The sequence below is a fragment of the Cebidichthys violaceus genome, unplaced genomic scaffold (genome assembly GCF_023349555.1).
Source record: "Cebidichthys violaceus isolate CVI_PGR_0920_01 unplaced genomic scaffold, fCebVio1.0.p SCAF_12, whole genome shotgun sequence".
NCBI lineage: Eukaryota > Metazoa > Chordata > Actinopteri > Perciformes > Stichaeidae > Cebidichthys > Cebidichthys violaceus.
In genome coordinates, this window is record NW_027176285.1 from 11223143 (window position 1) to 11250906 (window position 27764).

At 39.2% G+C, this 27764-nt stretch overlaps 1 protein-coding gene across 3 annotated transcripts; it reads right to left on the bottom strand.

The window, feature by feature from the left end:
• Nucleotides 1-387: 387 nt before the first annotated feature.
• mctp1b (multiple C2 domains, transmembrane 1b) lies at nucleotides 388-27591 on the bottom strand. 3 transcript variants are annotated; one of them, XM_068706347.1, is made up of 21 exons: nucleotides 26580-27591; nucleotides 15303-15411; nucleotides 15084-15226; nucleotides 14907-14986; nucleotides 12748-12871; nucleotides 9715-9753; nucleotides 8503-8667; nucleotides 8249-8379; nucleotides 7559-7745; nucleotides 7369-7462; nucleotides 7015-7117; nucleotides 4973-5075; nucleotides 4678-4779; nucleotides 4268-4342; nucleotides 3897-4016; nucleotides 3438-3548; nucleotides 3296-3349; nucleotides 3102-3211; nucleotides 2850-2959; nucleotides 2665-2762; nucleotides 388-2319 (listed from the first exon to the last, which is right to left on the bottom strand). In XM_068706347.1, exons 1-21 carry the CDS (start codon nucleotides 27048-27050, stop codon nucleotides 2248-2250), a joined length of 2601 nt encoding a protein of 866 aa, XP_068562448.1. In that variant the 5' UTR covers nucleotides 27051-27591; the 3' UTR covers nucleotides 388-2247. The 3 variants fall into 3 exon arrangements, with proteins under 3 accessions (XP_068562448.1, XP_068562447.1, XP_068562450.1); XM_068706346.1 differs by having other exon boundaries at nucleotides 8503-8670; XM_068706349.1 differs by lacking the exon at nucleotides 9715-9753 and having other exon boundaries at nucleotides 8503-8670; nucleotides 26580-27590.
• Between the last annotated feature and the right edge of the window lie 173 nt (nucleotides 27592-27764).

The following is a 27764-nucleotide window of genomic DNA, read 5'->3' on the forward strand; positions in this document are numbered from 1 at the left end:
AACACACTTTAAATGGAGATACGTCGAGTGAATGTGTACAAATACACAACATTAAGTATTTGTAGCAAACCGCTAATTAACTGACTCGTAGCAACATAACACTTCCTGTTCACGACCCCAAAGCATCATGGGAACTCTAGTTCCTAAAACTACAAAAGCGTAATCATCCCCCCAAATAGAAGTAAGACAAAGACATATTAAAGGTGACAAAATCTATTAAAATTGATAGAAATATACTTATTTGATCATTTATTCTAAGATATTTGCAGCATGTTGAAGATGTTTGGATCTGAGGTTTAGACTGGCTGTTCTGTTCAGTATGAAGACGATGGTCGTAGTTTCTACCGCTGAACTGAACTTTATACAATAACAAACGGAGCCACGTGGATCTGTGTAGAAATATATTTTCTCAGACGAACACTACACAGTCGGTCCACACAACTCAGCAGCAAATACCCATGATGCAACAGGAAGAGATGAATCGATGATGAAAGACGTCACACGTTAGATGAACTTCACATTCATAAATGCACTTTGCATATAGTTAATGTTCAGTCATGCATAAAAAACACTTTGACAGACACACAATGACAGTTTACACATCAGACATGCAGGAGAATCACATCCCAGAATCTACACGTATGAAATACTGCAGCGGTTATGAACGTCAGAGCAAAGATATTAACGTCCAATTAGTTAGAGAGGATGAAATATATTGTACGAGGAGAGAATTAGGCAAAAAGCAGAACATAAAATGAAACTAAAACTCAATTCTGTATTTGATGGAAGAAATATAGAATATAAACATATAGTTCAGTTTTATAAAAATACAGACATAAAAACAAATCAAACAATAAACATGTTTTCTGTCATCATGAAATGTTAAAATAACAATGTTGTCTTCATAAACTAAATTAATTGAAATAATACTGACTACATTAGTTTCAGTCACATTTGTTTCTATGAACTTTATAAGTATAAATAATAAAAGTGATGAGTAAATGTGCAAACAGTCTTAAAGACAGTGGAGGAAGTATTCAGATCTTTAAAATACTACACTATACTAAAGTACATGTATACGTTCGTGTGAAAGTAAAAAACAAAAACCTTGAAGTATTAAAAGTATAAAAAATTTCTAGTATTTCATATTCTATCATTGTATTATTATTGCTCATGCACTCATGTTAAAGCAGGATTTCACTGTTTTATTTAAAGTTTTTTAAAGAACCATCGTAGGTAAAAAATAATAAATAAATATAGAGCTGGGGCAGGTGGGTAATATTCAGAGAAAACACTCAGAATAGCCAAGATTACATTGGTGAATTTATGAGAAAAAAAGCAATATTGAGAGTTTGAGATAAAAGTCTTCAATTTAGGACAAAAGAACCTGAACTCACGAGAAGAAACTTCTCCGATATTCTCTGAAGTAACAGGTTTTTTGTGAAGGAAGCACATCACTTTGCAAGGTTGGATGAACCTTAATAATCTCAGAAAATACTCAAGTTTTTTTTCTCATAATGTATGTCTTTAATCTAATCTTGAAAAATCTGAATTTTCAGACCAAAAAAATGAAGACGAGAAAAAAAAACCTTGGAACAAGTTTTACTTAAATCTCTGATCTTTAAATGTACGACTTGTTCCTCTGAATATCATCCCCCTCCTCCGTGATATATGAATTCATTTTTCACCTACGATGTCCTTGAAACGCCACCGTAGCTTCAGACTGAAACCCACTCTGTGTGTTTAGTGCAAATAAAGGAACAGTTTGTAATTTCAACATGCTGTGGGTCTGACGTGTGTTTAATACCAGATATTATTCACTGAGTGTATAAATACTGTCGTATATAATAACATGCAACTCTGTCTTCAGAGTAACATCAGACAAACACATCGAGTTCAAAGCAGCACAAACATGTTGAAATAGATAAAACACTCCATGCAGCAGCTTCATGCATCCTCTGTGTTACATTCACATTCATAACATACGTTATTATATATATGTATATATACACGTATATATTAAGTTCATGTTAATTTTGTGTTTTTACACAAATAAAAAACATTTACAGCATTTCTTTACAAGATTTAGAAAATAAAGCTTTCCACAGTAACAAAAAAAAAAAAAAACAACAGCAAAAAAAAGCAACTCAACAGATTAGAACTTCTTCAGAACAATCAAAATATACAAGAAATATATAAATAACTTAGTTTACAGAGTTTACAGGACAGAGGACCGACGACGAGCGGCTAACTCGGGTTCGTCCTCCTGCGTTTGCTGGGACTTTGTCCGGGATCCACTTTCAGCTCGCGGTATTGCATCTGTCTCACACACACACACACACACACACACACACAGAGTCAGGCTGCTGCAAAGCTTACTTGGTCTCTTTGTGGTCAGTTTTGTATCTCTTTATGTTCATTTTTGTGTCTCTTTGTGGTCATTTTTGTGTCTCTTCGTGGTTGTTTTGTGTCTTTGTGGTAATTTTTGTGTCTCTTTGTGGTTGTTTTGTGTCTCTTTGTAGTTGAGTCTTGTTGTGGTCTCTCTGTAGGCATTTTGTGAATTGAACATCTTATAAAGCTTCTCTCTCTCTCTCTCTCTCTCTCTCTCTCTCTCTCTCTCTCTCTCTCTCTCTCTCTACAACACAAAGTCAAGGAGTTACCCACCACTTGAACATCAGACGGGACTCTGGACAGGAAGTCCAGAAGCTCGTTGTTGTCGATCAGGTACGGATCGCGGAGCTTCTTGGTGAACTTGTTCACACCTGCAGAAGAAAATGAAAGCAGCTTTGAAGTAATTCTACACTCATAGAGCATATTCTCTGTGTTGTGTTGTAAGAACTAGGACTCACCCCACGCCAGCACCAGGTATCGAAGAGGAACGAGGTAGAGAAGAACTGTGGCCGAACACAAGGCAGCGATCGCCAACCAGCTCAGAAAAGGCACGGTCCAGTTCACGGTGCTGCAGAACGAGAAGAGGACTTCCTATGATACGCTGATGATGACGTTGTATTTGCATCTATACGACAGAGAGCTCTGTGCTTTAACTGCGTCAACCTCGAAGGTCTAATTCTAGTTTTTGCTCCGTCCTCTGTGATACTCACTTCTTTATCCTCTCTGCATGCGACGCCACATCATCCAGAGCGTTCTGAACACTGATGAACACGTCCTGGATGGCGTACAGTTTGTCCATGAAGCCTTTGGGCTCCGGCTCCTGAAAGAGAGAACGACGAAAAAGATCAGTGCTTTAGTACATTTAAAACAATGTAACGCATGAATGTGTTGCTGTTTTATTTACCTTGTCCTCTTTATCCTCTTCTTCATCTTCCCATTCAAACACGGCCTCCATGGACTGCAGCGGGAAATTAAAAAGTTTAACTGTTTGAAAGACGGACGTTCATTAAAAAAAGAAAACAACGCGTCGTCTTCGTTTCGCTCACCGTGTCGGATGTTTCTCTGCTGGAGGAGAAGACGTAGTTCCAGACCAGCAGCAGCAGCAGAGACATCGGCAACATGTAGAGCTCAAAGTTCCACACGACCACAACGAACAGCTGGTGATGAAAACAAGAAAACAATGTACTTAACAATGTACCCAAAGTACCAGCAGTAAAAGTACTCGTCTGTCTGAACTCAAAAGGCTGGAGGACCAAGTTACTGTGACCAGTCTCAGTGTAGTTCTGATCCTCTATATGAACCAGTATCAGTGTAGTCCTGATCCTCTATCAGACCTCCATCAGTAAAGAGACCATCAGAGAGAAGATGGTCTATTTTTATAGAGTTATTCTTAATGCTCGTCATCGGTGCCACCGGGTCGGATTCTGGTGCGGTATGTGTGTGTGTGTGTGTGTGTGTGTGTGTGTGTGTATGTGTGTGTGTGTGTGTGTGTGTGTGTTTCACACCACAAAGGAGATGATGCTCCTCTGTGCAGACTCCCACTCAAAGCAGCTGTTGATATACGTCCCGTTGCTGATCAGGACCATGATGCACCTCTTCACACGGTTAAAGTTCTGCTGCAGCAACTGAGAGACAGAAAGTTTTATATTATTAATACATTATCGTCATAATCAGTTATATTTAGGAAATATTAGAATTCAAGATAATGTGAATGTAGCTGCAACATGTCAGAGTACTTTTTATATACTTCTAATGTTTGGAGGAAACAGATCTGGATCCTTAACTCTGATGAGAATAATATTTGCATGGGTTTGATGATTAGAGCTACAGGAAGTCAGACCAGTATAATAAATAATATGAATGCACATAAACAAACCTGCTTGGAGACTTTTGGTTCTTCCTCGATGTATTTCTGCTCTGCAGGAACGACCGACTTCAGAGCAGCTTTAACCTGAAGAAGAAAGCGGGTCATGTGACCGAGGACAGATGTTACAGCTGTTTACTGTACATATAAGTACCTCTGAGAAGTAGTACAGTAAAAAGTACAATATGTACCTTTGAGATGTAGTACAGTAAAAAGTACAATATATACCTCTGAGATGTAGTACAGTAAAAAGTACAATATGTACCTCTGAGATGTAGTACAGTAAAAACTACAATATCTACCTCTGAGATGTAATAGAGTAAAAACTACAATGTTTACCTCTGAGATACTAGTAGTTCAGTACTTCAGAGTATGTAGTCAGTGAGGTCCCATCAGGGTACAAAGGAGCTCCGTGTACTCACGGTGTTGTAGATCACATCGATCTCCAGGTAAATGACTCCTTTAGTTCGTCCTGTCAGATCTTTATTTTTCAACAAGTACTTCTTCTGCTCACCGTTTTGGATCTGACACACAAATAAAAACACGGTCACAGTTTGTATTTGTACACTTTAAAGTATCGACAGGTTTCAAAACTAAGACTTTTGGGAACTGTACAAAACTTCAAATCTGCCCCGGTCTACTTGATATTTGAACCCTGTATTTGTATGTATTTGTACACCTTTGTATTTTGAGGGTATTACTTCTGGTTCCACTCACATATAATAAGGGAATAGACACTTTTCCCAGGAAGTCGGCGCTCCTGTCTCTGTCCTCATCAAACACCGTCACCTCCAACACCGAGTGGATGTCTTTAACGTTACTGGAGAGAGAAACATGACAGAGGAGGAGGAATAATGGAGTTAGAATAATATCTGTATATATACACTACACCAGGGGTCTTCAACGTTTTTCAGGCCAAGGACCCCCAAACTGATAGAGAGATGGAGCAGGGACCCCCTACTATATATATTGAATAAAATTGTGTTTTATATCAAACTGGGCCTAGTGCCATGTATACGGTGTTATTGTGCATTCAATACTAAGCTATTCAAATAATACACAGGGTCATATCGTCATGTTTTTATTTTAAACATGTGCAAGGTACAGTGAGCAGGGTGGCCGTGCCACTGCCATTTATAAACATACCTCGTCAACTGATACCAATGCCAATATCAACATTGTCTGTCAAGTGCATGATAATCATGCATACAAGCTATTCAAATTGACGTTTTTATTTTAAACATAAATGTGGAAACGAAAAATTAGCGATGGTCTATTAGTACCACTGCTATGCATAAACATACCTGTTTTCATGCATACAATACTGAACTATTAAAATAATGGACAGATTCATGTTTTTTGGTTGAGTTACAAAACGATCCATTTTTGCTCATAATGTCCGTACACTTGGTATAATAATATACTGGCCTCAGTAGTTGGCTGTTGTGGATAGGAGCTGCAGTGTTTTAGCCAGGATAATCTTGCAAAAATTATTGCACAAGGATTCGTGGGTGAAGTAAATGTCGTTGATTTTGTTTTACAACAGTATCTCCTCTTCAAATAATATTGCAGGATGCGTCCTTGTGTCTGGAATCTTAGTCAGCTGGGGACTGAATAGGCTCTCGGTCAATCACGGGGAACCTGACAGAGCCAGCATGTAACCTGCGGCCTTGTGATTGGCACAGCAGCGATAAGGGCGGGTCCTCCTCTTTGTGTGCTGGAAGCTTGAAGGCAGTGTTGCCAACTTGGCGACTTTCTCGCTAAATCTGGTGACTTTCCAAACCCTCTTGGCGACTTTTTTTTTGTCAAAAGCTACTAGCGACGAATCTAGCGACTTTTTCTGGTGTTGTTGGAGACTTTTCTGGTGTTTTGACTCTGACGTGAAAGCACGTATTGTTCTACAGTTACTGTTGTGAATGAGCAGCGAGTGTTACCGTGGGCCGCCCTAAAGCACTCACAGGCTCGTGCAGTAGCCTCGCTCAGCAGTCCCAGCTGCAATCAGAGCAGAGAGGTAACGCTCTCCGTGTCCGACTGCAAATGAATCGAGCATTCGCACAGGTCCAGGCTAGTCTCGTGCTGTGAGTGAACCGGTGCCCAGATTGAGAGACCTCCTGTGTGTCGCTGGATGTGTGCATTTCTGAAGTGAAAGATAACATTTTCTGCCTCAATTTATCTGTTCGCTACAATATATTGGATTCATGTTAATGTGTATTTAAAGACATTTAAATTTGTGAAAAAAATAAATAAATAAATAAAATTGTCTAATCAACCAAAGGTTTTGCGGACCCCCTAGGGGTCGCGGACCCCGTTGAAGACCTCTGTACTACACACTGGGATTTTATGTAATAAAATAAGAGATATTCGCTACTTAAAATATACCATAAAAACTTTATTTGCATTTTTTGAGTAAATTACTCATCGGCACAGTAACTAATAACAACAGCTGGATATGGTGAAGTAAAAAGTACAATATTTACTTCTAAGATGTAGTAGAGTAGCAGTATAAAGTATCATACAATAGAAACATATGAAATATATGAATTGGAATTAAAAAATGCATATTGGCAAAAATCTAGTTAATATTAAGCATTGATATTAAGTATTTATTTGGATCATGTTTGATTAAATGCAACTTGTTTGTCATTGCAAAGACATGAGGACAAATAAAGTGCATAAGAACGAAAGTGGTACTAAGATATGTACAGACAGAAGTATTTAGAGTACAATGAATGTAACACGTAGTATTTCTGAGGACTCACAAGGTGAACACTTTGTTCCACTCTGGATTCAGGTTCTTGTAGACAGTGTGAGTCTGTAGTCGGTCGTTATTCAGCTCCAGCACACAGAACGGATCACTTTTACCTACAAACACAAGTATAAAGTACTGTACAGGAGTATAACGTACTGTAGAACAAGTAAAGTACTGTACATGATGTATAAAGCACTGTAGAGGATGTATAAAGTACTGTAGAGCAAGTATAAAGTACTGTAAATGAGTATAAAGTAATGTAAAGCAAGTACAAAGTACTGTAGATGAGTATAAAGCATCACATAGCAGTTTAAAGTATACCATAGCAGTATAAAGCGCAGTACAGGGTGTATTTTTGGATTACCCGTTACGTCTGCCGCCATGAGTCCTTCAGCTCTCATCACCTTCACCTGGACGATGCCGACGTCTTTGAGGTTAGAGAACGACTTCAACACGCTCTGGAGGAGAGAAAACAGGAAGTACTTCACCGTTATAACGTGTTCTGTCTTTCTATCTTGTGGATCTGACCGTTAGCTTTCGGAGTTTAAGCTCACGTAGCGTTGGAATATCTCCCGGCGCTCCTGCGGGTCGTCCAGCGGCGTGACGGACAGGTCGGCGATGGAGACGTGAGCCGAGGCGGTCAATGTGACCAGCAGCACCACGAGGCCCCGGGACTCCTCCAGAGCCAGCTCCAGGTGGTGGGTCCGCTCCTTACACAGAGTGGAGAGGTCCAACTGGCAGCTGGACCGCAAACACAGTAACAGTACACACAATGAAGCACATGAAGTACATATGTGGTCAAAATGAAGTTCGACATCATTCTAGAAGTCATTTACGAGGTTCTATGAGGAGATTTAGTGGTCATTGAAAAGGTTCTATGGATCCTTTAGGATGTTCTATGAGTCTTTAAAGAGGTTAAGTGGTCATTGAGGAGGTTCTACGTCATTTGGGAGGTTCTATGAAGGGATCATTTAAAAGGTTCTAGAGATCCTTTAGGATGTTCTATGAGTCCTTTAGGTGGTTTAGTGGTCAATAAGAAGGTCCTACGTCCTTTGGGAGGTTCTATTAAGGGATCATTTAAAAGGTTCTAGAGATCTTTAGGATGTTCTATGAGTCCTTTAGGTGGTTTAGCGGTCATTGAGGAGGACATCTTACTAACAAACTGTATGTTGTTGTTTTTTTTCATGTGTATCCCATATGTTTGTGTTTTTGTACATCACTTTTTAGGGAAAAGATTAGCTGACCTTCCGATGAAGTCGTCTCTCCTCCCGGTGTCTTTGTCCCACACTGTGATCTCCAACACCCCCCCGGTCTCCTCATACATATGCAGGTCAAACTGCTCCCTCCACTGAGGACTCAGGGTCTTTGGCACCGTCTGCACACAAACACACAGATGCATCATGGGAAACATGCTCTTGTATACTTAAAAAGAAACATTTCCAGACATGAGCGTCTCTCCTGAGTAAACGCCACTGGGTGGAGGTCAGTGTTAGCGTACCTTGCTCCGGTACTTCTGGGGTCCCAGCCTGAACTTGACGTAGGGGTCGCTCAGACCGTTGGAGTCCATGGGGATCAGGTCCCGGCCTTCGATCAACGCGATGCTGACGATGCCTCGCCAGAGCTGCGATTTCCGATGAAGCTCTGATAGACGCAGTGACTGCTGCTGCTGGTTCACACACACACACACACACACACACACACACACACACACACACACACACACACACAACTTTATTCATCACATATCAGAAAGACGAAGCAGAGCATGCAGGACCCTGTTCTTTAGATTGATTTGAATGATGATGAGACGAAATTAATTTTCTTCAAAGCTGGTTTATCTGGATGTTAGACTGATAGCATGATGTTAGCCCGATAACATGACGTTAGCCTGATAGCATGATGTTAGCCTGATAACATCAAGTTAGCCTGATTATGTTAGCCTGATAACATGATTTTAGCCCGATAACATCAAGTTAGCCTGATTATGTTAGCCTGATAGCATGGTGTTAGCCCGATAACATCAAGTTATCCTGATTATGTTAGCCTGATAACATGGTGTTAGCCCGATAACATCAAGTTAGCCTGATTATGTTACCCTGATAGCATGATGTTAGCCTGATAGCATGATGTTATCCTGATAGCATCACAGTATCAAGAATGTTAAACAGTCTGAAGAACAGGGCCCTGGTTACAGCCAGCAGATGGAAATGAGAGCAGCTACAACACATGACAACAACCAACACTGACTACGTTTACATGCAAACTGATATTTCAATATTATTATGAATACGACAACATTCACAATTTGATACAGGTCATGTACACATATTCCATTTGGATATTCCAAAATATTCCAGATGTGACATTTTCCTATGAAGATATGCCGATATTATTAGAAGCATTCTTTGGACACGTATACAGTGAATTCAGAATATATACGTCTCAATTGTTGGTGACAAACAGCAACAATTTTCCAAAACTAAGATCAAAAAAGCTAAATATGTTGTGCATGTAAACGTAGTAATTTAAGGAGCAGAATATACAACATGTTTGACGTCTATTTCTAAAAAACGGCATGAAAAAAACAAAAAACTGTCAAATGAGGCCTTGATATTAAAATAACAAACAAAACTGGCGATCAGAGTGAAGATGTCAGAACAGATCGTGGAGAGCTGTGACGATGATGATGATGACGACGATGATGATTTACCTTAGTGGATCGTTTCCAGGACCTCCTGAGCAGCATTGTCTGAATATACATTAAAATACATTATTTCAACTGACTCCTGCATGGTGGAAGAAGACTAGTGATTTTAAACAAAAGGGCTGCAAAACACCTTTTTATGAGCCACTAGGGGGCGCTATAGTGCATAGTTATCTCTAACTACAAGGAGATAAAACATGCGAGGAAGGAGGTGTACTGCAACTTTAAGCTCCATGAATAAAGCATCTGTAATCTGATTCTAACTGTGAAGAATGTGCTGAATATTCATTATTGTGACCTCGTTTTCTTTAACGACACTTTGATCTATCTGAGCTCCCCGTCTTCTGTTTTCTGTTATTGTTTTTGTGTTCATTTCTCCACAAATCTTCACTCCTCTTCTCTCATTGTCGCTTATCTCTTCCTCTCCAGCTGGAGCTGCAGCACAGACTGACACTCGACCTCATGATTAATTTAAATACTGAATAAAACATAAATGACAGGCTGTGTTTAGTGTCTCTGTGCTGCGGATGAATTTGCAAAAAAACGTAGAGGATCACGGATATATCGAACTGAACACAAACTGTGAGTACAGTTGTAATAAGAAACTAAACTGGAACATTTACGGAAGCAAAGAAATGCCAGAATGGTTTCAAATTTAACTTTATGTTTAAATAAAGCTTCATTTAAAGCTGCATTAATAAAATATATTCTGGCCACCTGGGGGCAGCACAGCTCTTCTCTAACCCCAGTATTTTGGATAAAATGTTCTACATTTGACTCAATGTGTTACAACAACACACAATTTATTTTTTAGTGATTGTCTTTGCAAATTGCACGTTTTCGTTATAATTTATAATGTGAACATTTGCCCTTTCAAGCCTCTTTGTTTCAAACACTGTACAGGTTTTCTTATCTTTTTGTATCTTTTTCTTTTCTCACTATGTTTATTCCTATGTTACTCTGTTGTTATTTGACACTATTTTTGTCTCATAAATTTAGGATTTAATAATCTGAGAGAAAATTCAGAGAGGTAAACAAGGAGGTAAACGAGGAGGTAAACAAAGAGGTAAGGGAGGAGGTAAACGAAGAGGTAAAAGAGGAGGTAAACGAGGAGGTAAACGAGGTAAAAGAGGAGGTAAACGAAGAAGTAAGGGAGAGGTAAGCGGGGAGGTAAACGAGGAGATAAACGAAGAGGTAAACGAGGAGGTAAACGAGGAGGTAAACGAAGAGGTAAACGAGGAGGTAAACAAAGAGGTAAACGAGGAGGTAAATGAAGAGGTAAACGAAGAGGTAAACAAAGAGGTAAACGAGGAGGTAAACAAGGAGGTAAACGAGGAGGTAAACGAAGAGGTAAACAAGGAGGTAAATGAAGAAGTAAGGGAGAGGTAAACGAGGAGGTAAACAAGGAGGTAAACGAAGAAGTAAGGGAGAGGTAAACGAGGAGGTAAACGAGGAGGTAAACGAAGAGGTAAATGAAGAGGTAAACAAGGAGGTAAACGAGGGGGTAAATGAAGAGGTAAACAAGGAGGTAAATGAAGAGGTAAGGGAGGAGTTAAACAAGGAGGTAAACAAAGAGGTAAACGAGGAGGTAAACGAAGAAGTAAGGGAGAGGTAAACGAGGAGGTAAATGAAGAGGTAAACGAAGAGGTAAACGAGGAGGTAAACGAGGAGGTAAACGAGGAGGTAAAAGAGGAGGTAAACGAAGAGGTAAACGAGGAGGTAAATGAAGAGGTAAACAAAGAGGTAAACAAAGAGGTAAACAAAGAGGTAAACGAGGAGGTAAACGAGGAGGTAAACAAAGAGGTAAACGAGGAGGTAAATGAAGAGGTAAACGAGGAGGTAAACAAGGAGGTAAATGAAGAGGTAAACGAGGAGGTAAACGAGGAGGTAAATGAAGAGGTAAACGAGGAGGTAAATGAAGAAGTAAGGGAGAGGTAAACGAGGAGGTAAATGAAGAGGTTAACGAAGAGGTAAACGAGGCGGTAAACGAAGAGGTAAACGAGGAGGTAAACGAGGAGGTAAACAAAGAGGTAAACAAAGAGGTAAACAAAGAGGTAAACGAGGAGGTAAATGAAGAAGTAAGGGAGAGGTAAACGAGAAGGTAAATGAAGAGGTAAACGAGGAGGTAAACAAAGAGGTAAACGAGGAGGTAAACAAAGAGGTAAACGAGGAGGTAAACAAAGAGGTAAATGAGGAGGTAAACGAAGAAGTAAGGGAGAGGTAAACAAAGAGGTAAACAAGGAGGTAAACAAGGAGGTAAACAAGGAGGTAAGGGAGAAGGTAAAGGTACAATCGGGGCGACGCTGTAGGAGCCTAATCACCACTACACTCACTTTATTCACATACGGCCTCCACCGATATGCAGGAACCACTCTCTGCTGCAGGAAACACAAACTCTCTTCATCACCGACTCACAACTAAAAAGTTATAGTTCATATAAAACGTGTTGGTGTTTTAAAGACACAGCTGGTGTTCTCTCTTAATGGGGACCTTATAATCGTCGGAGTGATTAGTAGATTAATAGATGAACACATTGATTCCCAACCTTTTAAAACAAAGCAACGTCCACTTGTAAACCCTCCGTCACTGGTTTCATACCAGTGGTGACCAGTTAAACCAAACATTCATATTTGATTTGTTTGAATTCTTTTGAATCAAAATATTTACCAAGGAGAACAGCAAAGATTAGAGGTGAGTTTGATCAAATTTAAATACATTTTTATCTTGTGGGCCCAACAATTCTACATTGTGGGTCCTGAACCACAGTTTGGGAACCAATGGAGTACTAGATTAATATATTAGTGTGTGAATAGAACAGCTGGTTAAAGGTTTAAGTTGTTTACTGGAAGCAAAACTCCTGAATATTTTCTGGTTACAGGCTTTAAAAAGTGAGGATTTGCTTTTCTTTTAAATTGAATTACAAAAGCACCGAGAGGTAAATGAGAAAAATTATCAGCTGATGATCGAGCCTACAATAACTCACTTTCCTTAAATACAATAGTATTTATTTTTTGCAGTATTTCATGAAGGTAGTCGTACCGTGGAGTCTCGTCGCTCCTCTACAGGACTGTCTTTAGGTGTCAGGGTGACGGACAGATCCAGAGAGCCCAGGTCCTGATCCAGGTGCTGAGGGTCCTTCAGCTCCAGAGTTACAGGTATTGTCCTGCAGCACACAAGGGAGGGGGGGGGGGGGCAGGTGAGAATACTGCATGCAAAACATGATCTTTGGATTTTAATGGAACCGATTTTTGTCAAAGTCTTGAACCGCTTTTTCATTACGCAAAGCCTCAACAGTTGATTCCTACTGAGAGATTTATCTCCACCGTCTGCGACCAAAAGCACAAACAAGCTGGAAGTTTCCTCATGTTGTTGAGCCTCTGTTGTTGTTTGGTCCTCATCCTTCTTGTTTTTTTCTCAACCAGTGAACAGAAAGTGACCATATCTGGACTGAGGAGTGACCTAGAGACGCCGTATACGTCTCTGGTAGAGACCTGTCAATCACTGTGTAGCCCCGCCCCTAAATCATACTCTGCTTTATGGTCTGTTTGACTCTAAATGGACCATAATTTACTAAATGAACATCATGCTGTACTGAAGAAGACTTGAAACTAGAGATTGAGACCATAAACTCATGTTTACAATGTTTACTGAGGTAATAAATCAAGAGAGAAGTAGAGTCATTTTCTCATAGACTTCTATACAACCAGAGGAGTCGCCCCCTGATGGACATTAGAGAGAATGCAGCTTTAACACATGAAGCTTTGACTTCATGTCTCCTGGTCTGTATACAAGATAAAGTCTGAGGGTTAGAAAACCAGAACAACATAGAGTTTATGAAAAGATCAACAAGAGGAGTTGTTTTCGTGTAATGAGAGAAAACGATCGATAACCAGAGACGGTGACTGATGAAGAGGAGGCTCAGTGATCAGCTGGTTGAGCTGAAGGCACTTTTCACAGTTTTCACCTCTGTTCCAGGACCAGCTGATAATTAAAAATAAATGATTAAAACAGACAAAAGATGTCGTATGTGCAGAGTAAACAGAAATAATAACCGAATGGAGATAAGTAGAATAATTATTCTAGAGTCAGCAGTTAATTATCACTATAGATAATACTTCTTTTGGTACTTTTACTCTCTTTGTGACAAAAAAGTAATGTCAGTTGTAAAAAGTCCAAACTTCTTCAATTCAACATTTTTATTTTGAATATTTTACACAATAAAACCTCTCTCTCTCTCTCTCTCTCTCTTCTCTCTCTCTCTCTCTCTCTCTCTCTCTCTCTCTCTCTCTGCTCACGTGCTTTATATTTCACAAAGTGTCACCACACTTACGACAGTTTCACTCGCTGTGACTTGAACAAGCTGCAGGTTCACTCAGAGTGACTCTCAGGTACTGAACAGATTTAAGTCTTAATTTGACACATTAATGAGATCTTCTGAAGGGTTTTATGTTTAGTGTCTGTTTCTCTGGATCAATATGTTAGAATCACTTAAAGCCGACAGTCTGCTGATGATAAACTACTTGAAACCTTCAAGCTCAAATTGGCAAAATGGTTTTCTTGATTTTAAACATTGATGTCTTCACCCGCACTGAACAGATTTTTACCAAACAAACTGTTGAAAACGTCTTTCTGCTCTTGTTCTTTTGCATTTTGAACTGTGAGAATAAACATTACCGAACTCTTCGTTAGCTAAAGCTACAGCAAACAAACCAACAACGTGAGCGTGCCGTAAAAGAAACATTTTTAAAGGTAAAGATGAGTGCTGCAAACAAATCTACCTCATTTTAAGTTTCTAGCAAGTTGCTTTATTTCAAAACACTAAAAGAAATGTCCACATATCACCATCATGACATTTTGGCAACATGTTTGGAAATCAAATGACTTCAAAGAGACAACAAAGAAACGCAAACCAACTTCAAGGAGATGCAAAACAACCACAAAGATACACAAAACAACCACAGAAATACTGACTTTAAATAAAAATGAACAAACATGCAAAATAAATGTTAATTCAGAATTCAAATATCAATGTTATATATTAAGCTATTTTTAATATACAAATATGGCTTATTGTATGATTGTATTGTGGCTGGAGTACGAAAAGAAGGTAAATGTGATGCACATGTGCAATAATGGAACTGAGAAGAGTTTAGTTAAGGTCATAAAGAGACACAGAGGCGAAGGTGAGGCGGACTCACCTCTGCTGCTCCAGAGACTCCAGGTAAAGGTACGCTGAACCCATGAAGTCGTCCTGGAGTCCGAAGTCGTAGTCAAACACCTGCAGAGCAGCAACACAACGAATCTCTGCTGACTCTTCAGTTCGTTCATTTATAATTAATATGGAAAAGCTTGAGTGAGTGAGTGTGTGTGTTTACCTTCACATACAGAGGTTCACTCAGACAGTCCATTATCAAAGTGGTCTTCTCGTCCCACACCGGGTTGAGGTTTTTGTGGATGGTTTTGCTTCTGAACACTTCTTTACCAGCCAGCTTGAACTTCACGTACGGATCGCTGCTGCCTGAAAAAAAAGACAAATCAAAGTTGTGACGGATGAAGACGCACAACACCAAGAAGAACAGACGTTCTGACTCTACCTCTTCTGTCTCTGACGGCCAGGTTGCGTCCTCTCTTCAGCTCGACCTCCAGCTTGTACATCCCCGAGGAGCTGGAGGCGACCCCCGAGGAGCCCGGGGCCCCGATTCCCTGTCGGGGAGGAAAAAAAAAAAATCTAAATGCATTTCATCACAAACTGCACCGAACGAGCCTCAAAAGATAAACTCACCGACATCTTTGAGAGGAATAATAAATAAAAGCTGTAGATGTGAAGCCTTCACTTCCTCTCTCGTGTCTGCACACACCGCCAACACTGATGCAAGTGTTGAGCTCAGTAACTCGTCCCAGGGGCGACCGCTAACAGGAAGCTACACGAGAGAGAGAGAGAGCTTCCTCCTATCCGATCAGAGCGTTGTTGAGCAGCTACTTTGTATAACTCTTACTTTCACTGCTGCAGAACCTCAACACACACAACAGACATCCTGCAGAGCTCGTATGGCTCAATGCTGCTTCATTTAAACTCTACACGATGCAAAAAGAGTTTCTGCATGTTGTTGTCGTCTTGCAACAGCTCGATATCATCGTCTGAGCCCAGAAACTATCAATCAAAACCCCACAAAATGGAAGCAAAACAACGAGAAGAGACTAAATGATTCCTGCAGAAACTCCATGACTGAAAGTCGTTGGTGCAAATTCTCTGAACAAACTCATTTCTGACGTTGTGCTATTGTTGATAAAATGTTGATAAAACTCCTGTTGCAGGTTTTTGTGCACAAATCACTCGATCAGTGCGGACGACTCGAGGCTCCAGTCTGCAGTCGGGGAGCTTCATTTGTTGTTTACTTGTTTGGTATCGACACACAAACAAAGAGATCTGTTGATTGATTCTGAGCATGACACATCAATAATGTTTAGTAAAAAGTCTGGATTATTGGATCATATTCAACTGCTGTAATTATTAAACCTTAAGATTAAATTTGATAAAATGTTCTTCTACATGTTTCAGTGCTCCTTCAATACGCTCGTATGTCAGCAACAGATTCATATGAAACATTAATATCGCCATACATCACTGTTAACGTGAGAGGACGACTCTGCTGGGATGCTGCATCCTGCCAACACACACGTATCCACTTACACAGATCAATACTTCCATATCAATAATTACATAATACATGAACACTTATACCACTGTGGGGTTTGAGGAGAGGCCTCAGCTCACTGTGTGATTCACAGTCCACACGTCCAGAGACCACTTTTTAAATATGTCTGGGTGAATACTCCACCACAGGAGGTCATGAACGGTTCATTTTCACATGATTTCAATACTTCTTTTGATCCATTACCGAGTTCTAGAGTGTTTTTTAAGAAATCAAAGAATGCTGCACCATGTCTGTCACTACACTTTATACACAGCGTTTTAACCAGGAGACAACCTCCAATGCTTCATGTGTTGAAGCTGCATTCTCTCTGGTGTCCATCAGGGGGCGACTCCTCTGGTTGTATAGAAGTCTATGAGAAAATTACTCTACTTCTCTCTTGATTTATTACCTCAGTAAACATTGTAAACATGAGTTTATGGTCTCAATCTCTAGTTTCAAGTCTTCTTCAATACAGCATGATGTTCATTTAGTAAATTATGGTCCATTTAGAGTCAAACAGACCATAAAGCAGGGTATGTTTTAGGGGCGGGGCTACACAGTGATTGACAGGTCTCTACCGGAGATGTATATTGTGGTGTATTTTATAAACCTTTCAATCAGGTTTTCAGTGTAAAATCGTAATGTGAAAAGGAACTAAAGCTTTTAGATAAATAAATATACTAATAAAGATAAAGATAAAGTAACTTCCTGTCCAGGGAAGACCACGAATCTCCAGATCAATCAATACTTTTACTTTAACTACATTTTTTCTGATACATACTTTTACTTCTGTAAGGTTTTGAATGCAGGACTTACATAGTTGAGTACTTTCACAGTGTGGTATTAATACCTAATACTTAACACTGAATACTACTAAGAAAACACTTTATCAGCATCATATCAGTGTCTGCTTCCTGTTACACACATTAGGAAACACAAACTCTGTTTCCTGAAGCTGAAAACGTTCAAAGTGTGCCAAGCTTTTCTGCTCTGGCATTTTGCAATCTGTGGAAATTCCACTGGGCAGAAACATAAAAACAGAGTAATAATAAAATCAGTGTGTGTGACAGGAGGTTGAGTTGCAGGAGTACGGCTGCTGAAACACTACGTAGTCTGAAGTGAGGTAAGTCAAGTTCAGACACGATGATATTAAATAAGGAGATAAAGTCAACCAACAGGCTGAGAGAACGAGGTGCTCAAGGTCAACTTTACATAACTTAAAATCACTCACTGACTATATATATTCTGTTATACACAGATACTTTTTACAGTCTATATTTATCTGTATTTTTCTGTCTTTGAGTTGCTGCAATTCTTAATAAAAGTTTATCTTATCTGATATTATAAAGCTCTTTCAGCTCATGTTAGCGACCCCTGGGTCAGAGCCTCGGTCTAAAGTGACTGTGAACATTTGTTGTTGGGAAGTCAATCGAACAACTACAAAGTGGCGCCAAACAACAAATAAGAGACACAAAACGGCTACAAAGAGACACAAAAAGAACACAGAGTCATAAAACAACTACATAGAGACACAAAAATAACACAAGAGACACAAAACCACCACAAAGAGACACAAAACAACTACAGAGAGAAACCAAGTGATAATAAAGAGACAAAATACCACCAAGAAGAGACAAAAAATTACTACAAAGAGACACAAAACAATCACAAATAGATACAAAACGGCTACAAAGAGACACAAAATGACACCAAATAGACGCATAACAAGCATAAAGAGGTGAAGAACCAGCACAAAGACACTGCCAATACACTGTCTTGTTTAGTCAGCAGAGAAGCCCTCATCCTCTCGTGCTATCACAATAACAAAGTCAGACACAACGTTTTGTAGACTGACTAATCCAGCGTTTCTATTTTGGTTTTATGGCCTGCAACAATATCAGGCAGCTGTTTTTAAAAGCCACTGTTCTCTACCTGCTCAGCAACAAACAGCAGACAGACTCAGTTAGAGACTAGCTGGTGAACAAAGTGGATCATTTAGCAGATAAAGAGACAGATATTCGTCTCAGGAGGTGGTGGAGACCCAAAACAGAGCTAAAAGAGAGAATTAGGCAATTGGCAGTGTCTTCACGCTGGTTCTTCATCTTTTTGTGCTTGTTTTGAGTCTCTTTGAAGTCAGTTTGTGTCTCTTTGTAGTAGTTTTGTGTCTCTTTGCAGTTGTTTTGTGTCTCTTTGTAGTGGTTTTGTGTCTCTCTGTAGTAATTTCTGACTTGCATTCATCAGGTGACACAAACACAAAGACTCCTAATGAATCAACATGTTTTTTGTAACTGATGGAAGTAGAAATAAGAAGAAGTTCAACACATCAACTTTAGAAGGTGCTTGTTGCGTTGGCCCCAAAATGGCCGCAAAAAAGAAACAGTTAACGTAGGTTTAACATTTCTTTCTTTGGAGAACAAGAGCACCTGGAGGCAGTTAGCCTAGCTTAGCATAAAGACTGGAAGCAGGGGGAAACAGCTAACATGGTTCAAACACACACCTACCAACACATCTAAAGCTTTCTGTTGTATCTCATTTATCTTATTTTGTGGTTTTATGTGGCGTCATATTGACAGACATCAGTTCATCTGTCTGCAGAGACATGACTCTTCGTTTCTGTACGAGGACTGATTGAATAAACAAGATAAAATAATCTGAGTGTAAGAGCTGTATTTCTTCACTTCAGACTGAGCCAGTTGATTCCAGTTGTTATGCTAAGCTTGGCTAATTTTCTCTAACTGCTCCTTTAACTCGTGAGGACTTTTAAGCAAAAAAAGAATAGCAAAAAAAAAAAATACAATTTAACTACTTGAGATCTATGCACTTAATGAAATGATGAACAGTAATACAATGTTATTCAAAGTTATAATAAAAGTAGTAGTAGTTTAAAACAGTGAAATTAATTTAAAATAACAATAAAATGGAATAAAAGTACAAAACTCAAATATAATAAAATTATTAATTTATACTATAACAATAAAAATGATTTACATTTTTACAACTTAAATAAAATAAAACACGTGAATAAAATAATTAAATGTCTATAAACTGTTCTGAATCAAAGGCCTGGGTGCATTGGTATGCTTTTAAGATGTAATACATACAATTGCTAAAATCTGATTCCCCAAAGGTTTGAACTAACACAATACCGGTTCATACGCTGTGAGCATGAAGTGCTTTAAACACTCGGTAGTAACCAGAGTTAACTAGCTGCTTGCAGAGGATTAACCGTCTTGTGTCAGGAAGCAGAGAATAGCAGCAGGTCACACACAATCCCATCAGCTGCACTTATTTTAGGACACACACACATACACACACATCTGCAGCGTCAGGATTATTTTTAAGTATCGATGAATCTGCAAATGAGATTAACCTTTTGCCTTTGCCCATGAGCAAGACACTGACCCAACTTCAAGGCAGAGTATCTTAGTGTCGTTCATCATCATGACCCTCTGTTACGGGTCAAAACACCTACATTTCCCACAATGCAACTAACTCAACTGCACCTGTACTACCTGGTAAACACCCACGTCTGTCCAGACTAATTAAGAAATCCTACGTTTAGTAATCAAGTGACATGACATCAGCGTTCTGTATTTTAGGGCTGCAACTAACATGTATTTGAATTATTGATTTATATACTCATCAATTATTTGATTATTGGTTAAAAAAAATTCCTCAAATGTCTTTGTTCTTTCCAACCTACAGTTCAAGAAACCCAAATATTTCATTTAATACCATATATGACAGAGAAAAGGAGCAAATGTTTGCCAATTTTCCTTCTTTTGATTGACTTCTAAATGAATCAACTAAGTATTGCATGTCTACTTTATTTATTTCCCCGGTGATCAGAAGACGGATCTTTGTGTTCAACACGTAAAAGAATGAGTGAGGAACCAGCGTCCGTAGCTACAGACGCGTGAAGATGAACGAGGGAGGCCGGAGGTAAAGTCGATAAAACCACTGAGGAGAGCCGCTCGTACGTCTTCTTCACATCCTCCGCGACGTGCCAGCTGAACCTCGAGGGTCCATTAACATCAATACTGGAGCCAATACAGACCACGGCGATCGATACTGTGGATGAAGCTTCACACACTCTTTGAGAGAAACTCAATTTCTTCACAGCGTCTGGAAGCACTTTTACTTTACTGGAGTATTTACATTATTAAACCACATCTCAGAGGGAAATACTGTGTCATCTGGCCGCTGTAGTTATTATTATTTAACCTTTAAAACATGTAATAAGCTTATAAAACACAACATATTGAAGGTTTAACCAGAGGTGGTTCCAGCAAAGAGACATTTCACCTCTAATCTTCTACCGTGTTTCATTTAAATAGTGTTTTTAGTCCAAAGTAGGGACGAGTATCATTAGGATGCTATTGATACTAGTACTGTTATTGATACTGCTTATTGGTTTGGTTCCTTATCAATACTCTTATCGGTTCTTTTGGATTATTTTATGACAACAACAAAAAATTAATTAAGAAAAGAATCAATAATTAATTATTGTTCTTGTATGTAAACAAATAGTCTTTCTTGAGCAGCAATACGAGAAGTTAAACATCTTTGAAATACATTCTCAGCTGATCAGTGATCTCAGAGATGATCTGGACTAAACTAACTGGATATACAGTATTTAAAGTTGCTCCAACAGTCACGCATTTTAATGCATAATGAGTACTTTTACTGCTGATACTTTAAGTACTGATAAATGCTGATACACAAGTGAGATCTTTAAAAGGAATACTATTACTCATGATATGTTTTTATACTGTTGTTCTGGTACTTTTACTTCAGTAAAAGACACAAAATACATCAAACAGTTCGCTGTAAAAACACAGAATGTTCTTGCAATGCTGTAAAACATGTGAACTGTGTTTATAAAGCAAAATAAAGATAGATATATATATATATATATATATATAGATATAGATATATATAGCTATATATATATATATATATATATATATATATATATATATAGATAGATAGATAGATAGATAGATAGATAGAAAGATAGATAGAGAGAGGTATAGATAGATATAGATATAGATAGATATCTATAGATATAGATAGATATATTCTGTGTCTAAAACCAGTAGATGGTTGTGTTAGAGTCCATCATGACTCAGCAGGTGTTGAAATAAATGGAACCAAAATAAAACCTGGACAGTAAATCAGTGCTGAAGTCAGCAGGATGAATGAACCACCATGAATGTTTGATATCTAACGTCATGTGAACTGGTTTAATAAAAGGAAACACATCTTTCATGTTCACACGGTTCACACAGACACACACTAAACATGTTCTCAAACACACATTCATATTTTTTATAAAAAAAGATCATAATGTTTAACGTCATTATTATTATTATCATTAGAATCATTATTATTATTACTAATTATCATTATTACTATTATTGTTATCATCATCATTATTATCATTTGTATTATTATTATTATTGTTATAATTATTATCATTAACGTCATTGTCATTCTTCACAAACAATCACTAAACCAGAGGATTTTTATTTTGTTGAGATCTGTTTTATCAAAATGAATTAAAACCTTTGATCTAATAATGTAATGTAATATAAATCTTACTGATTTATCATTTGGTATAGAGTGCTGCAGGAAAGAGTCCAAAAACCCAGACATGAGTCAGCGTCAGCGTTTAACACCAGCTGAAGAGAATCTAACGTTGAGTTCTCTGATTTAAAACAGGTCGGTGAACGCCCCTCTATCGTCCTAGATTTAGTCAATAAGAGTTGTATTATTCCTGGTTTTAAAGGATGATATTTGATTTTCTTCATATCACTAGGGAAGGGCGAAATCTGGAGAAAACCTTTGCTTACAGTATAAATATATATATATATATATATATATATATATTTATATATACTGCATATATAAGTATATTTCATATTTCAATAACAAAATATATCATGATACAGCATGTTTTCAGGTAATTCAATAAATAAATAGTCTCATATCAAATGTCCACATGGTTTTGTAAACTCTTGTTGACAAGTGAAATATTTTCTCATTTAATTAAGAACTTAAGACGGACGAGTCTCTACTGTTCTCTAAGAACAATTGTATTAAAACACGTTTTGTGTTATGATGTCATACTGTCATAAACACAAAATAAAACATACGGTGATGATTAATAAGTGGATGTTTGTTGTACAGTCAGAATCAGAAACTTACGTTTGCACATAAAAGACATTTTGCTTTGTGATTGGGGCGTGACAATAAATATAATAGTAAAAGACATAATTTAAAGATACAAAATATAAAAATGTACAATAGATTATGATAAAGAAATAAACAAATTAAGAGTATGTTAAAATAAGTCTTTTGTTTAAGTGTCAAATGTTTATTTAAAGTGAATAATTAATCTGTATGTTTATAAAAAAACTGCTCAGACGTTTGATCAAACGTAGGTAAATGTAATGTCACGTAGACATCATGACACACTTTGGTCGACCCGCTTTAATCATGTGTCATAACAGAACAAAGTACTGAGATGTTTTACTTAATAAAGTCGTAAAAAAAGTGTTGAAAAAGGAAATCATTGGTACCCATCTACTGAGCATCGGTGGTATTGGTGACAAGAGGTGCCTGCGCAGAACTCAAATAATGTTAAAAATGAAGACACTGCTGCCGGCTCATACTCCACTTTTCTTATGTTGCAAAACGAGACCAGAAACTGCATTTCCACAATAATGTAAACCATGTAAATACTCCGTTACAAGTAAAAGTCTAGCATTCAAAACTTTATTTACATAAAAAAAGCACCAACAATACAAGCAGAACTACTCACTGTGCCAAGTGGCCCAAATAACAATAATATTATATCGCAGTATTATAATTATTGATGCATTAATGTTTTAATGAATTTAATGCTGATAGCTGGTGAGTTTTTCCACTAATCTTTATATTATCATATTTCTTCAGACCTCATCATCCAGATCTAATAAACGCGATGATGCTCACCGACAGCAGACGACCACATGTGGCGGCGAGGGAAAAGGACTCATCCCAAGAGGCAGCATGAAGGAGCCCTCGACTCACTAGACGGGACTCGGCCACCGGGGGTTCTCTTAGGAAGAGATCCAGGGTCGGGGAGGGCGAACGGGGGAGGTGGGGGTGGGGGGGGAGGATGGAGGATACAGAGGAGGTAAAGAGGGGAGCAAAGAGGGGGGAGGAGAAATGTGGGAGAGAAAACGGAGGGTACTTCCAAGGCGATTCCAGGTTGCCAAGAAAAACGGCCGAGAAGCAGCGAGAAGGTTCACCACAGTCGGTGTTACAGCTGAATGAGAGGAGGGAGGAAGAGGAGGAGGGAGAAAGAGGTGGGGAGGAGGGAGGAAGAGGAGGAAGCATGCTGGTTGGCTCGGCTATAATCCTTCTCCAGTGGAGTAAGCCTGACTGACAGAAGTCTACTCAGGTCTCGGACACATTTAAGGTCAATCTGAGTCCTAAAATACAGAGATTCAAGTTTGAACTGTGTTTGTGTTTCTGTGTACTTTTGCTAGAATACTTTGGACATTTTAACTACAAAGTGTCAAACTGAAAAACAAACAAATATTTTCAGCCATATTTCAATGACAGTACAATGTGACAGTTCAATGACAGTGGTCCAATTCTACCAGGATCTGGTCTGGTTCTTCTGAGATCTGGTCCTATTCTACTTATATCTGGTCTGGTTTGAGCTGGATCTGATCCTATTCTACTTAGATCTGATCCAATTCTACCAAGATCTGGTCCTACTCTTCCCAAATCTGATCTGATTCTACCAAGATCTGGTCCTACTCTTCCCAAATCTGGTCTGATTCTACCAAGATCTAGTCCTACTCTTCCCAAATATGGTATGATTCTACCCAGATCTGGTCCAATTCTACCTAGATCTGGTCCTACTCTTCCTAAATCTGGTCTGGTTCAACAGTAGTCTAATCTGGTCCAATTCTACCCAGATCTAGTCTGGTTTTACACAGATCTAGTCTGGTTTTACACATATCTAGTCTGGTTTTACACAGATCTAGTCTGGCTTTACACAGATCAAGTCTGGTTTTACCCAGATCTGGTCCTATTCTACACAGATCTGGTCTGGTCAAACAGCTTGTTGTTCTTCTTCTTCTTCTTCTCGGATATTTTACTGCAGTTCAGATTGATGTCTTACGTTGTTCATCTTTTAAATACAGACTACAGGACTCTCCTCTCACACACAGCTAGAGAGACTTTGCTGAAACCAAAGACCAGGAAGTGATTGCCAATTTTTTCAAAATGGTTGCCAATGGAAACCTGGCAACCCTCACCGTCGAACCGTCGTCCACAGCTATCAGCTGTTATCTGCTGCTATCAGCTGTTATCATGCTCGATATGTTTCCATAATTCAGCCGCTCTGCTGATACTCAAATATTCCTGCAGCGTCTTGTCTCTCTGTGAAGTCTGATGTGTGACCTCATGTAGGTCAGAACATGTAGAAGTATCCTGGCAAAGAAATGTATTTCATCTCTCATCTCGTACTATAAACATCCTCCAATAAATACGTGAATACACACAGAAGTACAGTATTTGTACTGCACTACGGGCCCTTTAGAATCCGTCTGCTGGTAAAACATGACGTCTTTATCCTACGATCTCCCTCCGGACATTAAGGCCATTTCCTCGGCCCCGGCTCCGTCTCTCTTTATGGTGAAGGACTTCATCATTTACTCCTCTTCATCATGAACCTCCACAACTGAAGACACTCACACATTTTATTTTTAAAACCAGTTTAAAAAGCTTTTCTTTGCTTCTCCTGCAGGCTTCAGACTTTTCTAGCAAAGCATCACATCCACACTTCTCTGACTCATTCACTGCGTTGTTTAAAAAGGTGTCAAAGATAGAATGAATGACACTTGTGGTTCTGTGCCAGCTGGCTCCGGGTGCAGCGGATCATAAATCTCACGGATCGGATCAGTGCGACTTTAAAAAGAAGGGAGCAAATGTAACTTTTAGAGATGATCCACGATCACGCTTGTTTTTGGGATAAAAACGTAAAATTAAAATGTTAAGGACACAAAAAGCTTGACACAAAAAAAGACAATGTGTTGTTGCAGAAATACATCTTAACGAACAACAGTTTCTACTTTTAGAGGCTTTTATTAGTTCATCTGTCTTTGTTTTAATCAGTTCTCCAGGTTTTGTTTTCTGTTTTTTCTTGTTTTCCTGCCGTGTCTCTTGTTAAAGATTTAAGTCCGTTTCCTGTTCATATTGTAGCTTCACCCCCCCGATCTGTTCTACCTGTGTGAACTGCTGACCAGCTGTATCTACCGGCCTGTTAAACACAATTAGTGGACGTATTACACCCTGAAACAGTACATGAGTTTACTTATTTTAATAATAACTGGATTGCAGCCGTTATCTGAGTTCTTACATCTGTGTTCCTGCAGCTGACTCATCATCCACAGTTAGTTTTAATTGTTTCCAGCTCATCCATTTACTCCCTTTGATTTTCGAGTCACTAAACACAACTCTCATACATCTCTCCGTTAGAATCTTAACATCAGTTGTTCTTACAAAATAAAATGCATTGTCCTGCAGCACCTACTTTGTATTTTTAGTTCATGTAAGTTGAAGTCCTACAAGTGTGCGTAACCTTTATCATTGAAGTTGTTTATTATTTATTTATGGTTCCAGCTTCTTTCTCTTCAGGCTTTGCTGCTTTTTTTCTTTGTTTTATATCAATTTGAATTCTTCACTTTTGAGCTTCAGGAAACTGTGATCAGATTTTTCACTAATTCTCTGAGATTAACAGAGAAAATAATCAGGAGATTTATTGATAATAAAAACAGCTCATCCACTAGTTGTTATGTGGCATTGCAATATATATATATAATACATTTTGATTTATTATTGATTTATTTTTAATTTGTGTGTATGTTTCACATGTGTTTTAATGAAATGTGCATTACACTCCCTCGTGATACTAGTGATACTCGTGATACTAGTGATACTCGTGATAGTAGTGATATAGTGATCTATATATTTAGTTTATTTGTGTATATTTCCTGCTATGAGGCACGATACTTGCTTCCTCACGTCCACTAACCAGAGATTAAATATCACTTCAGACTAGAGCCACATTAAAAGGCCAAAACCACCAAAACCACATTGTACTGGTGAACTCACCGGCTGCTCGTCCCGGCTCTCCATCTGCGTCTCCGCCGCAGCTGTTGCCGCCTCACCGCCGCTTCCTCCTCTTCCTCCTCCTCTTCCGCTGTCGCCGCTGTCGCCGCTCGGTGGCTCGGCCAGGCTCTCCAGGCACGCCGACCCGAGAGAGGAGCTCTTGTGGTGGGACTGCACCAGGTGAGCCACCGTGGACTTCTTCGGGCTGTGCGTCGGCGCTTTGCCGCAGAGCGGAGCGGAGAAGAGCAGGTCCGGCTGCGAGGAGGAGATGACCCGGTCCAGGACGGCGTGATCCCTCCGTTTCATCTTCTTGAACATCCACCCGCCGCCTCGGTCCTTCTTGTCCTCCGGGTCTCTGAAGCCCAGCTTCGGGCTGAGCAGCGGCTTGGCTCTGGCCTGGAACTGTCTCCACATCGTGGTCTGCTGCTGGGACGACGCGCCGCTCTCGTTCTCGTGCGCGTCGCTCGGCTCCATTTCTGCAGATCCTGCAGACGAACTTAACACGTTCTGTGTTGAAGCATTACACACAAACAACTACTACACTATTACACAGACACACACTGGGGAGACTGGTTCCGGTGGTCGGGGTCGTTCAGCCCCCTTTTTCCTCAACACCAGGCGCGGAAAATGAGACCAGGACCCGCCTCCACCTGGTCCGTGTTGGAGAGATTACAGATTACAGCCCACCACACATTCTCTCTGTGTGTGTGTGTGTGTGTGTGTGTGTGTGTGTGTGTGTGTGTGTGTGTGTGTGTGTGTGTGTGTGTGTGTGCCCGCCCCCTAGCGGCCCAAAACATAATAATAATGAATGCAACTTTGTCAGTTAATTTAAAAAATCATCTTCATATTTAGTTTCATTTTAACTGGTTAATCTCAAGTTAGTACTGACCTAAACCATTACAAGTGGTCTAAGTCTAAGTATACTCATTCTGTCCACTAGAGGCTGAAGTGCACCACCACCATATGTTCTAATAGAACGAAGCCTCTAGCGGCCAGAATGAGTATTACAACAACAAACTCTTCAAATGATGCAGACAAAAGAATAAATAAAATAAAATAAATACAGACCTCCATCAGTAAAGAGACCATCAGAGAGAAAATGAACCAGTCTCAGTAGTCCTGATCCTCTATCAGATCTCCATCAGTACAGAGACCATCAGAGAGAATATGGTCTATTTCTATAGAGTT

Bases quoted from the DNA above. Each gene is read 5' to 3' on its own strand.
- mctp1b (XM_068706346.1), bottom strand. From the start codon at position 27,050: ATGGAGCCGAGCGACGCGCACGAGAACGAGAGCGGCGCGTCGTCCCAG. The intron at 12,872-14,906 runs GTGAGTCCGCCT...TGTGTGCTGCAG, and splicing joins GAGTCTCTGGAGCAGCAGAG to GACAATACCTGTAACTCTGG. The intron at 7,463-7,558 runs GTGAGCTTAAAC...TCTCTCCTCCAG, and splicing joins GGGAGATATTCCAACGCTAC to AGCGTGTTGAAGTCGTTCTC.